The sequence below is a fragment of the Dinoponera quadriceps genome, unplaced genomic scaffold (genome assembly GCF_001313825.1).
Source record: "Dinoponera quadriceps isolate SergipeBrazil2010 unplaced genomic scaffold, ASM131382v1 scaffold1852, whole genome shotgun sequence".
NCBI classification, from domain to species: Eukaryota; Metazoa; Arthropoda; class Insecta; order Hymenoptera; family Formicidae; genus Dinoponera; species Dinoponera quadriceps.
This window is the reverse complement of record NW_014556131.1, coordinates 210157-224737: the sequence shown is the minus strand read 5'-3', so window position 1 is coordinate 224737 and position 14581 is coordinate 210157. Positions and strand designations below refer to the sequence as shown.

Below are 14581 nucleotides of genomic sequence, written 5' to 3'. Positions count from 1 at the left end.
CCACAGTGATCGGTGCATTACTTTTCTTCGCCCAGGGGTGCGTGCCAGTCTCGTAAGCGGAGCAACCAGACCGGAGAAACTGGTGTGATTTTTGTGCGATCCGTACGATAATGTTACTTAAGAACTTGAGAGCAAAGAACACAAATGCCGTACAGCGTAACATCATGCGTGTCGGTGATTCAGTCATAATATATATGTAATATATATTATATATACATATATATATATATATATAAAAAATTAATTTACGAAGAAATTAAGAAAAAAAAAGATGAAAGAGATAATTCCTCCACAGTCCTTTATTATTTAATATCGAAGTGAGCAAAATGAAGAAGAAGAAGAAGAAGTACTTGTATTTCTGGTGACCTAGATCGCATTGATGATCATTAAACAGAGAAGAAAAAAAAACAAAAAAAAGATAAAATAAATGTATCCTCATTTTTAGGTCACAGCTAACTCGATTCGTTTCCTTCATTACCAATGGACCTCTCGTTTCAGCAACCATCTTTTTTGTGTTCGATGGCATCTAGATACTTTGCTATGAGAATATTTCATTGTCCTCTGTGAACAGATCCACTTTACATATCTAACTTTTCTCGCTAAAACCTCCCTTTTCCCCCCGAAAAAAATAAACTCGAGGTGATTAGACATAGGTTACAAGAAAGTACGGTATTAATTGTAATTAGGAAACTTGCTCCGTTACACCTGAAAGAAAGAAAGAAAAAAAAATAACTAAGCACACATTGGATCTATTTGTGTACTGTGGTATTCTGTGTCCGAGGTGTTTCCACACTTTATTAAGGAAAGAGAGATCGTCAACACAACACGTTTTTGTAAAAGTGGTTGTTAGTATTCGACAGGCATCTGTATCTAAATGCTTCCAATCGCTTCGTTTCATCGAACACTGATACCTAGTGATTAAGTCTCCTATGTTACAAAGACTCTATTCCAGTATTTAATAATAGTAATTTTATATATCCGTATTGCAAAATCTATTTATTGAGAGAATTTTCGCGCGCCGAGTTAGCGGCGCATGGAAGCTCTTGTTGTGAACGTTAACATCGAGGCAATGCCAAATCTTACTGAATAATATGAAAGAAAGAAAGAAAGAAAAAAAGCGTTAGTTCATCTAATATTTAATTTAGCGTCCCTGATCTTTGTTATTGAAATACACGTTGTTGTTCTTAAAAATTTGTTTATTACCGTATTTGCTTATATTACCGCTGCGCGCAGGTACCAAAACACATCCTGCCTCTTTGAACGTTGTATTTATTTCAATGTGTATATACGAACGTTATTATCGATTGACAGAGATGCGCTTTCGTTTGGTTTTACCAACAAATTGTAACTTCTCGAGACGTGCGAGCTCTTTTGCGATATTATGAGGAGAGAAGAAGTAAACGAAACCTGTGCTTTTCTATCGAATTCGTTTTTCAAGCGCGGACCTCGGCGTACACACACGCTCCTTTTTCCTTCATTATTTTTCAACAGATAGTAGTTATCGATTAATACTCTGATTTTTTCTCGTATTCTATTCGAACATTGTTTCTAGTATATGTAAGTATATTCTCTCTGCCGTATCAAAGGCGTTCTTCACTTCTTGTCGTACATACAATAAAGCGGCACAGTTTGTATAAAGTGTTGATATTAAGTTAATAAATTGTTCCTATATATACTTATATGGGAGCAAAACTGGTGTTTATCTATACAAGCAATTTTATCTCCCCGAACGAACACTGCTGCAATAGCTGCGGGTCTCTGTGTTGGCTTTTGCACGTAGTTGCGGAACACGTGCCTGCCTGGACTCAACGCAGACTGTATCTGCACGCTGATGACTTCACGAACAATCAGCAACTGCGTGTCATTTCATGAGATGCGATTATAATCGGGGTGATATGATCGCATTGCGACGATCAATCGTCACACTGTCCAAATATACAGTCGGTTCTATCGTCGAAAAATAAGGGACACACAATTGGAGTAACTTGTTACTATTTTTTTGCAAAATATCATTATTTCATTTTTACATGATCTGTGTCGTATATACATAGTTTCTCTCTCTCTCTCTCTCTCTCTCTTTAGATTTCGTCATATAACGCGATAACAAAATTCGATGATTATGCGGATATGTTTGCACTAAGCAACCAGTCTGTCTCACGACAGACACTCTTTCGGCATGACTTTGAAATGCAGGCACACCTCCTTCAGCAGGTTTTTCAGTATTCTCACTTGGTTGTCGGAGCTCTGAAATTTTTACGTACTTCTTGGATCGGTCTAACCGTTTTAACGCGGTGAGACACGGAGAGATTATTGTAGCTTTGTGTCATGTAAATTTTGCTCAATTTTACTACGTTTTCTAGTGCTGCAAGAATATAATATCATAGACTTATCGTATTGAAGGACACAGTAATTTTGCTAAATTTTGCTTAATTAAAGACTTAATTTCCTGAAGTATAAACAGCGTGAAACGAAAGGATAACATCGTCCTTGATGAAATTTGATCTTTTTTTGCGTCACGAGGATGAATAGCCATTTTTGCTGTGTTTTTAGATTAGATAGTATTCTTGAATTAATCTTACATTGTATCTTCCTGCTATATTGCATCTTGTCAATTTCATATTGCTTTATGATTTAATATGATTCGATTATATTATATAAGTACAAAAAAGCACTTTTATTTTCCATGTAACGCAGTATTAAGATGGAATAAAATGTCTTTTCCATATGTTACATGGAAAAAAATGGCTATATCTCGAAAACGAAAAATCATATCAAAACGAAACAAAATGCATTTTAAAATTAAAAGTTGCGAAAATATTTTCGCGTGACAACGAAATTTAGAAAAAAAAATTGCCGCTGTTACTACAATATCATGAAAACTCTCAAAATCGTCGTTTTTTCTGAAGCCATTTTTCTCAAAATCGTGACATGATGATCAAATATGGACAACGGATTCGTGTTCAGCTGGCAAAAATACATCGGAAATGACTATTCACACTTGTGACGCCAAATGACGTTGGACAGTGTAATCAATTAAGGATCCATAAAACCATCTTCTTAGAGATCCTTCTAAACTTCAAGTTGTGTATTAATACAAATATCGCCTACATATATGTGCAGTTGGAAAAAGATTGACCGTTTGGTGGCTGAGACAACTCAGGTTGGCGCTTTTTACACGTGTTCCTTGAGATTATTTTTAATTTCTATTTTTAATAGGAAAGTAATTTTGGTCGAAGCAATCTCCTTAATGCCGGCTCTGGAAATACGACGCTGTATGGATCAATTACCTTGAGGCAGAATGTCGGTGTGTCCTTCGATTACGAAATTCTACAGTGATACGATAAAATTTTCTCCGTATAGCAGCGCGTCGCGTTAACCATTCTGGTTGATTTACTACCAAACTCTGATCAAGCTATGCGATGAATAATAATAAAAATTGTCAGCACACATTTCCACTTCTGTATTTTGTCGTTCAACGATGATTGAAAAGTTAATAACTGCTACCTATATTAGCAAGATAGAAGCAGATAATAACAGTCGAGAGACTGCATAGGAAAATTAGTATCAATTCAACACGCATATGTTCTAATCTAAGTAATCTTTGTCTTATATATAAGCAAGAATCTTCTCACAAAAATAAAATTATAATATATATTATATGATAATCCACTAAACATGATTGTGCTCTTTTTCTTTCTTGGTTTGAAAATATTATTCTTTTCTACCGAATACTTTTTCCTTTCAATTTATGAAAATGATTCTTGAATAACGAGAATATAAATGTTTAGTGTGACACTGTACAGAATTTCTTCGTGTAAGAAAGTTTTATCTGTTTAGCGCTACATAATCTCATTTCAATATTTATGTTGAGAATAAGGATTTTCGTAAAACAAAGATATCCTTGTGACAATTTTAAATCGATCGGTTAGCTTCGTCAGAGTTTGGCGAAATTCAGCCTCCTTACCCCGTCGAGAGTGATCGTCGGTATGAAAGACACTCGCGGTACGAGTGAATTCGTCATCTGTCCGTACTTGGCCAGCAGTTCCTTGCCCTTGCCAGTGCCTGAACATCTCCTAATAGACTCCGCTTCCACGGACGTGTTCAGCTTCACGGCGCATGTATTCATTATCTCTACCGGATTAATGTTATTCTCAATCATGCAAGCCAGAAAGTCTAAACTTTTCGACGGGTCTCTAATGGCATCAATGGTGCATGCATGTATGATGTTTGCTTGACATTCGATCTGTCCGTGCTGACACACGAACTCGTATCCGTCATTTGTCTTTATGGTCTGTGTAGAAAACACGAAACGTTTTCATGTAGAGAGAGCTTATTTGACTATAACTCACTTCGCGATTTCGCGACGATCTCGGTCGCGCCACATCAATTGCACATCGCACCGGGTTTGCGGATCTTGTAAAAATAATAAATAAGAAAAAAATAAGAAAGTTAAGAGATAACGCGGTGATACGGCGCTCGTTCACATCGATCGTCTAGTAGGCGCATTAACTTTCCATTAAATTACCCTTCAATCTTAACGACTCATGAAAATCACGATACCCGTTAGAAACGACGTATCTTAAAAGTGATTTTCACCGAATTCAGATTAAACGAATCGATGAATAATGATAAAAATGGCCAGCACCAATTTCCAGTTATTGTTGCATGACAGAAATTATTAACGCAACGAAAAGGTTAATAATTTCTGTGTTAGGAGGCGTTAGTCTAATCGTCGATTAGATTAATCAGAGTTTGGTGAAAGTCATCTTTAAGGATATCGCATGTAATATTTTTAAAAATGAAAATATGTCAACTGGTCTACATTTATGATGATTAATAGAGCGCTTCTAGGTGGAACTTTTAAGACGGCGTGGAAATTCATCATTAGCCGTTTTAACATCCTTAAAACTGTGCAATGTACTGTGCAGGCACACATCTGACGAGATTCGAGATTCTTCGAATAAGAAGATCGACTATCTTTTGTAATTTTTATGTCATATTGATTTCGCCATGTTAAATTTAGCATTTCCGAAGTGTTTAGAATTGCAAAATAATTCTTGAAATAACAGGTCATTTTTCAGCCTGTCACGGCCGCCCGAGTACGGCTGAAAAATGACCCGTTATTTCAGGAATTATTTTACAATTCTACGTGACATGCTGGACAGACATCTCAGATTGCTGCATATTTTACAGGATTACGAAAGTATTACGTTTCTCAGGGGAAAACTGAAAAACAAAGCTGCGAAAAACCTATTGCACGTCACTTCTCTTCCACAATGGCACAAACTCAGTTCAACCGCCCGAGATAGCCGTGTTAAATAATTGGAACAAAATCTTTACTAATCATATAAAGGTTCTGACTTATTTCAACTCCTTCAGACAGATAACACCGTTTTAGAGGGATCAAATACTGCCACCGTATTTAGCAACTCGAAAAACGAATAAGATTACACGTATAATTTACGCTACACTTTTAAGGCAAAAATCGATCCATCTTACTCATCGTCCTTTCTTAATCTTTGAGTACCAGTTGCGGTGCGCGTATCGAACGATCGGTATGAACCAGGCCACAACGACCGACGGCGATGCGAGAACGCGTAGCTTTTCGTGAAACCCCTCACCGCACCTTCGCCTTGCCGTACGGCACCATCTCGACATCCAGATTCGCTGACAGTTTGCGATACGTCGGCATCAGTTGTTTTACGACGAAACTGCGCGAGTCCGGGCACAAAGCCTCGTAATACACGGCCAAGTGTACCTTCTGTTGAGCCGGCTCATCCCTCTGGCCAGACGGCGCCGCCGTTTCCTCCGCTTCCTCGAGTCCTGCAAGAAAAAACGTTGCAGGTATATCCGGGCGATTTCATCATTGCTGAAAGACGTTCTCATGAATTCGTAAAAACCAGCGTTTGGATATTGTAATTAAATATTAAAGCTTTCAAATTTTCTCGAACAGGTAAAATACTTTTATCCCGCGTATCACAATGTTCTTATTTAAAGACTAAAAAACGTCTATCTTCCAGACAGAAGGGAATATTCTATGTATATTGAAACGTTATTTTTACTTAGAGATTAAAGAACGACATACTTTCGGATAGTAGGGGATATTACACTATTGAACAACTGATTAATCTTATTTGAAAACTAAAACGACATTCTTTCGATTAGGAAAACAATATTTTTACTCTATACATTGAAATGTGTTGATTATTCTTATCTAAATATTAAAACGACAAAAGTGTGACAAATGTCATTAGTGCTTTTACCTTAACTTCTTCAGAGCTGTTAACACGCACGTGTATATCTCTAGATACGTCTAATTTTTTTTTACCAGAACATTGTCGACGAAATATAACGAGCATTACTTCGTTTAAACATTCACCGCAAAGTTACACGAGGAAGAGAGAAATCTCATCACGTGATTGGCCAGACGTCGTGCCCGCGTCACTTTAGAATCGAATCTCATTTTCTCTTTCAACTTTAATGAATTCATCCTTGAAGAGAGAGAGATTGATCGTTGCTTCGCGACTTCGCGATTATTATTTGTTGGCCCGCGCTCGTTTCCTCGAGGACCGAAAAAGAAAGAAAGAAGAGAGATCATAATTGCATGCTCGATTAATCTTCGATGCCGGAAACCGCGAATCACATTGCTTATCTCGCCGCTGGGAAATGATAATGGCTGATAATGGCCCGCCCGTTCATTACGTGGATAGTTTAATGGTGGCACGTACATGTTCTTTTTTTAGCGTCGTATTTCTATTATATCGATCTCTCTCCCCCCTTCCCCTACATCTTTCGTGTGTAATAAATTAATCGGACGCGCGCTCTTCTTCCACATCGCCGTGCCGTGCGCGTAAAATAGCAAAATATGATGTTGGCAATCGCGACTTGACAGATATCAACTCGAAAGGGTGCAATCAATCACCGCTCGAATTCCGCCCAGCGATTACCGGCGAAGTCATCGCACAGCAGGAAATAACACAGTGCGTTCCATTCTTTGAGCGACAATTTCCCGGACGGCGATCGAAGCCGAGACCGGAAATTTCGCTTGGCCGGCGGAAGTCCGCGCCGTGAAAACCCCCGCACATACCGTATTTAAATTCATTTTAACGTCAGAAACGACGAAAGTCAGACCGATCAAGTTTTCTTTGTTGCGTTGAACACGTAAAAGGACATGAATTTACATTACCGTCCGTCGCAACACAGTTTAAGTCTCGGTTTTTTATTTTGGAAACTTAAGATGCGAATGTGACAAATGCGTTTCTCTTTCTTCCACTTCCTTCATTCGGATCCAAAAGACGGACGAAGAAGAGGGAACGAAACATTTGTATATCTCGCTGCTGGGCCTTTAGTTATTTTAATATAAAAGGATATCGAATCAAATAATAGCATAAAACATCAGAAAGATACAGTCGTTATCGAACAGATAAGTTATCGAACCAGACTTGGGGAATGGCGTAATTTCAACAGGAAGGCATCAAGATTTCGTTGTGAGAAATCAGAAAATTGATAAAAAAAAATCCCAAGTTAACACATTGTTGACCGGTCACGAGTTAACTCGTGTCTTCCTGCTCAAACGTTGCTGACCGGCCACGAGTAAATTCGTGATCGATGCGCTTTTGTTTCGCATCGATCACGAGTTGGGCCAATACGTTCTCGCAGATCATACAGCTTATAATTGTTGTTCAGCATACCACAAGCTGTGTCTTTCGCTAATAAAACCCGTCGAGTTGTGTCCCCTTTGAAATAAAACAAAATTTTAATAAATTCTAAGTAAAATTGCCGGTCAACAATGTGTCAAAAAAGTACTAGAAAATTTAGTTTAAAATTGATTTTTAAATAAAAATGTTATGATAATTATTTAAAAAACAATTTTTTTAATAATACCTGAAATGCATCCTATTTAAAAATTTTTTTTAAATTCGTAAAAATTTATTTTCAAGTAAAAAAAGTTATGATAATTATTAAAAAACATAATTTTTTATTTCAATAATACCTAAAATGCGTCCTATTTTACAATTTCTGAAAGTTTGATAAACATTGCTTCATCAATAAAAATGTTATGACGATTTTAGTAACGTGCAAGTTTGCCCAAAAACGTGCGGTCCCAGGCATATGCTTACGGATTTCTTAGCGGTCCGCAATGTGTTAACGTGAACTAACAGCATGAGTCTCGATACCGTTGCGATGTTCCGCGTTCGCTGTCAAGCTGCCGACGCTAAAATTTCTCCGGCGGGTTCGCGCGCGACGGAAACCGTGCAGAGCCATGTGTCAACACGAGAAGCACTTGCGCCGTCGGGGCAATCCCTCCGATCAACAGCTTCATCATCGAGCGTAACGTTGCTCCACCTGAGAGCCGGTGGTCGGCTGAAATTCGCCGCAACAAGGTCGCTCGTGCACCGTGTGTATTCGTTCGTTCGTCCGTCCTTCCACGTGCAAGTAAACCTACTAAAAGTGTACCTCGCATGGCGATGGCGGCGTTCCACATCCTCGACGCCTGCCAGAGCAGTATCGCGGTGATAAGAATGATCGCGACGCGCCATCGGAAGCTTCCCAACGCCATCATCGTCGTCGCCGAGCTGTGCCGGCCGCCGCGACAGAGAGGCGCGCGTCAACTCCTTCGCAACCTTCGCTCGCTCCCTCGTTAGCTTAGCTCGTCCGTCCGTCCGTCTACCTGCGAGCGACGACAGCAGCCTCGTTAGGTGGCCGACAAGTTGACGCAACGATGTCAAAGGCTGCGATCACGGCATCGTGACGCGGACGATTGGGCGCGTCGATACATCGGCGTCGGCCGGTCGATCGTCCCGGAGCTACTCGGCATCGTTATCGTTCTAATTGGATTTAATAGCCGTGTCGCCGCGGGTGTCTCTCTCACGGCGCGTCGAATGAGGTTATGTCGCGCGCAAGCCTCGTATCGCATAACCTCACCTCGCGTGTGCGCATTTTTATTTTTCTCCTTGGTATTGGCCTAGGTTTAGCAAGACGCCAACCACGAGATATCCTCTAGACGCGGTCTCTCGATCAACCGCATTGCACAGTTGGCACATTTTGAATTTCATTTTTTAGCAGTTTGAAGAACATTGAAATTTTCCGAAAGTAAGATATATATATGTAAGATATATTTAATACTTAGATTAAAAACCTATTTTGTATGTAATTTTATAGTCAGTCTATTTGTGTGACTGATCAAAATATGTAAGGTAATGATAAAACAGAGCAATACTTTTTACTCTCGTTGGCGCTTGAAGTACACAGGATTAAAATTTTATAAAAAGATCTATTTTTAAATTTATATATATATATATATATATATGTATATATATATATATATCTCTCTCTCTCTTTACAAGGATTTATATTACGTTTATTTTCCTAAACTCTGCAGCTCGTCGACGAACGTCATGCATTTGGTCTTGAGTATTTTAACGGCTTCTTTGAACAACACAGTGGATGGTAGTGCACCCAGAGTTTCCACAGTGACTAGAAATCAAGAAAAAGAAATAGATTTTCAAATTATCTCATCTATTGAATCACACACGTCATTTCCTATGATTATTATATAGGCGATTTTGCGTATCAACAACGGTGACTTCGACTCGATCGTTCGTACTCACAAATGAAATGATCCGGTATCCGAGTTAACTTCACACAGTCCTTAAGCTCAGGGTAGCGAAAGACATTCCTGGAGCAGTAGTCGTATCGAGCGCTCTTCACGCGTGCTTCGCGCTCGCCCGAGGAGGTTTCCTCCTCCATTATTTCTATCACGCCCGGGCTGAAGCATCTTTTCAAAAGATCCGCGTTCTCACCCGTCACAGGTTTGAGCAGCTCGATGTGCGGTAAGAGACGATACGTCGCTATGGCTAGACACATTCATTATCATTCGTTGTTTACGCGAGAGAGCTTCCGAGTCCACGAAGAATATCTTCTACACAGAATTTGTTTCAAATTCATTACTTACACACGGGAGAAAATTTCGCGTGGTCCTTGCTGATGCCCTTAACCGCGTGCATATACGCATGAATCTCGTGGCCGGGACGCATTTTACATATCAATATGTCGTCCTCCAACACGCGCAGCTGCTCCGCTCCGTTCGGGAATATCTCCGCTTGCCGGCCGATGGGCACCCACTTGATGTCTCTACTGTAAACTGTGATAAAAAGGAACGTTACTTATTGCGAGTTCTTCGGTACAATTACATGTCACGTGACTCATCATTATATATCGCTAAACTTACTATCATAATTTATATTGCTGCGATATACACTTATTACTATGTTATATTTACAATTATATCGGAACAATTTATGTTTTGCATGTAACATATATTGGTGTACATAAGTTGGATCCAATACCATTGCTGTTCTTGTAAGTTTCCTCGGGTAAATACGACTCCTGCGACTTCTGCGGATTCTTCGTGCATATGACTTTTAACTCGTATCGCAGAGTATCTTCGTCACTGACTTCATCGTCCTTCCTGGCGTGACTCGACGTGTATTCAAATAACCGAGGATCCGCCCGCAGAGGTATAAGGCCCAACCTAGGGAGCAAGATATATTTTACGTCACTTATATTTTGTCATTATGTATTTATTATATAACCCGTGTTTGCGATAGAAAATCTGTACGAGTAATCATTATGAAAAGTGACTTGTATCTCACCTGTGTGCAAGTACTTCGTCTTGGATCACGCTGGTGTTATTTATAATGTAAATCTTCTCGATTGCCATACTCGGTACTTCGCTCAAAAGTATCCTACGAAACGCATTGACCAGTGTGGCGGAACAACCGATCATATCAAATTCCAACACATTATCCTTGTCTTCGATTACTTTTATCTTCAGTGTCTAAGGATAAAAGAAAGATGTCTTAATTAATTATACACCAACATTATTGCGCAACAGGCTAAGTTACTTTCTGATACACGCGTTACCTTTTTAAATTTCTCCAGTGGCGGCGCATTTTTAGCCGCTTCGTTGCGTACGTAGCCCATAAACTCGAAAGTCTGTCGAAGAAAGTGTGCATTTACTTAAGCATCCATAAGTGTAACTCTAAGGGTATAAATGATAAGATCAGTTATTTTTTCTTGGGATTTCTGCACCATAAACTAACATTCGGTACTCCGTGTTCTCCCAAAACCATCCGCGGAGGAGGCCTCTCTCCCTGCATTCTTGCTTCAACAGTGTCAGCAGTTGATGAAGTTCGTGTTAATAATTTTTTTTCCTTTCCTCTGCAATGATGAACAATTAATGTAATTAATAATATTACTTCTTTGTACTACCTTTATTGACAATGTTCCAAATCGCACGAGGTTAGGAGAGGTTAAATGGCAACAAAACACCGGTTGCACTGTCCGGCTGCGCGTCCTCTTTGGGCATTCACACGCTGCAAACGCTATTCCAGCTTCTTTCGGCATGTACTGAACAATAAAAATAGACGCTTAGAGCGCGTGAACGTCCAAAGAGAATGCAGCCTGTAGATTCTCAACGTTGGCAGTGAATTTTGCAGCACAGCGACCCGTCCTTTTTAGCCGTGTTGCTGAACTTATGCACAAGATTAGTAACACAGTTAAAAAGAACAGACCAACACACTGAGCTGGAGTGATAGCGACCTACAAGAAGCCGTAGAGACGTGATCAGAGAAGGATGGCCTGTAGGACGTAAACTACATAGGTATCCTATCTTTACGTAGCTTGACTCCTATCAGAAAAAATGTTGAGAAGTGAAATATGGCGGGAACTTTCACGTTTTAATGTTTTAGTATTTAATATTGTCATAGTAATATTTAATAGGTTTTTAATATCGTAAACCTTGTTAAACGTCTATTTTATAAGTGTTTACATACTTACATCATTTTCAGTCGGCATAACACAATGTGATTCTATCTTCCACAAATCGCTGCTCCTTTCGAGCTCCTTTTTGCTTTTGCGCGACGAGAACAGCATGCGTGTGCACGGTGGAAAATATATATTCTAATTATCCTTCGATCTTGTCGTCACTCTCACAAAAATACGTAATCTATATACACGTATAAATCTATAGTATAGTTAAATAATCGTTTCAATCCTCTGCTACATTCATGCCAATGAAGTCAAGCGATCGCGACGTCACGAATGTGGGCGTTCGTAAGGACAATTGAAACGTACTTCATTGCGTTCTATCCACGTCACGATGTGATTGATAACGTTTTAAAAGATTAAACCTTATAAAGCATCGACCGGACCGCACCCAATAACATTACACAGCGGTCATCGATAGATTACGGCTCGTAGTTGTAAGTTTCTCTCTATGGTGAAAGTTATCTTAAAGAAGTACGCGTCTTTCGCGTGAATTCCAAGGTCGAGCGGTAACAAAGAAATCGGACGACTCGAAATGAGAATGCACATATTGTAATTTATATAACTTTGTCGCTGCAAAGTGAAGCTTGACTGCCATAAATCGTACATGATAACAAGATAACAAGACGAGAACTATATAAAACGCGGCTGTTACATTCCAGTATTGTTAACGTTTACAAACGGGATTGCGGGACAGCGCATACGTATTGGTTCGTAATCTTTTTATATTAATTATGAGTATAGCGAAGATGTCTTTACATTTCCAGTCATAAAAGTTATTTGATGTTTAGATACAATCATGGCTGAAAAGAAAAATGACGACTTGAGTCTAGTGAGTGACAAGTTTACCGAGGAAGTTCTGACGGATATTCTCTGTAAGACTTCCGGCAAAAAGGTGCAACTTACGGATTGGAAATTTGGTGAAGGATTTACCAAAGGTGACAACTACTTGTCAACTGTTACCAAAGGTACATTATATGGTGTTACGGATGAAGAGGTGAAACAAGAGGTACAAGTTAATTTTGTTGTAAAGTCCATTCCGAAGAATGTCGGCCGCAGGATCACTTTTAGAAGCGCAGATTTCTTCTCCAATGAGATTATCTTCTACACGCAGGCAAGAATATAACAAACTTATTACATATCCAGAGAAACATATATCCGGAAGAATATTCCTTCAATGAAAGTTATTTTACAGATAGTTCCTAAGTTTGAGAAATTCCTGAAGGAGAAAGGACAGAGTGATCTGTTGCGCATACCTCGTCACCTAGCCTCTTATATGGATGGTGTAAATGATTTTATAGTGATGGAAGACCTATCTATCCTAGGATTCGGGCCTGCTTCAAAGCAGAACTGTATAGATTTGGCAGAATGCAGTGTGATCTTGGAGTCATTGTCAAAATTTCATGCTATTTCGTTTGCGTTCAGGGATCAAAGGAAAGAGGAGTTTGCAGAGATGATCAACTGTTTGAAAGAAACTTATTTTGGTAAACATAACTGGGACTGGTACCAAAAATTCCACGTATGTAATGCTGTTGTGTTTTAACATGATTTAATTGTTGGTATAAACTAAATCTCGTTCTCTTTTAGAGAAGGCTGTTAGATATAGCTAAACATGCGCTATCCATTGAGTATCCTGACAGTAAAGCTTTGAAGCAATTTAATTCCTACAAGTTTGGTGCGCTCTATGATATATGTTCGGAATTGGTGTGTCAGAAGAAACACGTTCCCTCATCTGTCATATGTGCGGGTGACTGTTGGGCTCCGAACTTTTTAGTTCGGAACACTGGCCAGAATCAGAAGGAAGCGTTATTACTCGATTTCCAGTTAGCACGTACCGCCAGTGCTATCACGGACTTATCATTCCTCATTTATTCGTGCACTCAAAAATCGTTTCGAGATCAACATTTTGACAATATCTTGAAAACTTATCATTCCTTGTTGAGCGATGCTATTAAAACTCTCGGATCTGACCCGGAAAAGATTTATCCGTGGGACTTGTTCATGAAAGAAGTAAACTTTTTTTTTTCTATTTGGTTATGTGAGAAGTTCACTTTTTTTTTTTTTTAGGAAAAAGAAAATACTAATTTTGATATCGTTTGTAGGTGAAGGAGAATTTTGTCTTTGGTATGGTCTTCTCAATCGAAGCGGTTCCATTCGCTTTATTGGATCCGTCTGAATCGTTTGACTTGGATGTTCTTGTCAAAGGTGACAAGGCGGTGAATATTGTCGATATATGGGTCCTAGATGACATTAAAACATCAAGTGGAAGGCGGAGATTAACGGATATTATAGTTCATGCTGTTGAACATGGATATTTATAACGTCGATATTTACAAGAAAACGTCTTTCTAGAGAATTAGTGTTGATAGCATGAAGTGATCAAACGTACGACTGACGTATTTCAGGAAAAAAAATTGTATTTTTAATAGCAGTTTCCGAGCGATTGTATCATTACTTAGAAATTGATATTGTATAATTCGCAAGAATTAGACAACGAAACGCTTCATTTTGACTATTTATACAAACAGTATGAATTTAGTTCCTGGCTCTCCACGAGAGGTCTCCGTAGTCCACTACTGGCTTTTAAAATGAAGTGCACTCACGTGCTTGGAAAATGACGTTTTTATACATAATCTTTATTAAATGTGCTTGCATTAAATAAAATAGAGACAATCTATATTTGTATAATTTCAATAACAGTAACATAGATTCAATTAAAATATAATTCGTACAAGAGTAGAGATATAGCCAT

The 14581-nt window shown here is 38.9% G+C and overlaps 3 protein-coding genes across 6 annotated transcripts; 1 reads left to right on the top strand and 2 right to left on the bottom strand.

The window, feature by feature from the left end:
- Positions 1-2062: 2062 nt before the first annotated feature.
- On the bottom strand, positions 2063-8880 carry LOC106746883 (GILT-like protein C02D5.2). Its single transcript, XM_014624012.1, has 4 exons — positions 8458-8880; positions 5627-5823; positions 3965-4291; positions 2063-2244 (listed from the first exon to the last, which is right to left on the bottom strand). The coding sequence occupies exons 1-4, from the start codon at positions 8561-8563 to the stop codon at positions 2155-2157; spliced, it is 720 nt and encodes a 239-aa protein (XP_014479498.1). The 5' UTR covers positions 8564-8880; the 3' UTR covers positions 2063-2154.
- Positions 8881-9282: 402 nt separating this feature from the next.
- Positions 9283-12535, bottom strand: LOC106746881 (DNA-directed RNA polymerases I and III subunit RPAC1). 4 transcript variants are annotated; one of them, XM_014624005.1, is made up of 8 exons: positions 11842-12535; positions 11106-11223; positions 10927-10998; positions 10656-10840; positions 10350-10534; positions 9956-10144; positions 9612-9857; positions 9283-9477 (listed from the first exon to the last, which is right to left on the bottom strand). In XM_014624005.1, the coding sequence occupies exons 1-8, from the start codon at positions 11844-11846 to the stop codon at positions 9362-9364; spliced, it is 1116 nt and encodes a 371-aa protein (XP_014479491.1). In that variant the 5' UTR covers positions 11847-12535; the 3' UTR covers positions 9283-9361. The 4 variants fall into 4 exon arrangements, with proteins under 4 accessions (XP_014479491.1, XP_014479494.1, XP_014479492.1 ...); XM_014624008.1 differs by lacking the exon at positions 11842-12535 and adding an exon at positions 11605-11692; XM_014624006.1 differs by lacking the exon at positions 11842-12535 and adding an exon at positions 11275-11554.
- On the top strand, positions 11584-14506 carry LOC106746879. The gene is made up of 6 exons (XM_014624003.1): positions 11584-11665; positions 12492-12539; positions 12621-12943; positions 13025-13348; positions 13417-13839; positions 13932-14506. Exons 3-6 carry the CDS (start codon positions 12629-12631, stop codon positions 14148-14150), a joined length of 1281 nt encoding a protein of 426 aa, XP_014479489.1. The 5' UTR covers positions 11584-11665; positions 12492-12539; positions 12621-12628; the 3' UTR covers positions 14151-14506.
- Positions 14507-14581: the final 75 nt, after the last annotated feature.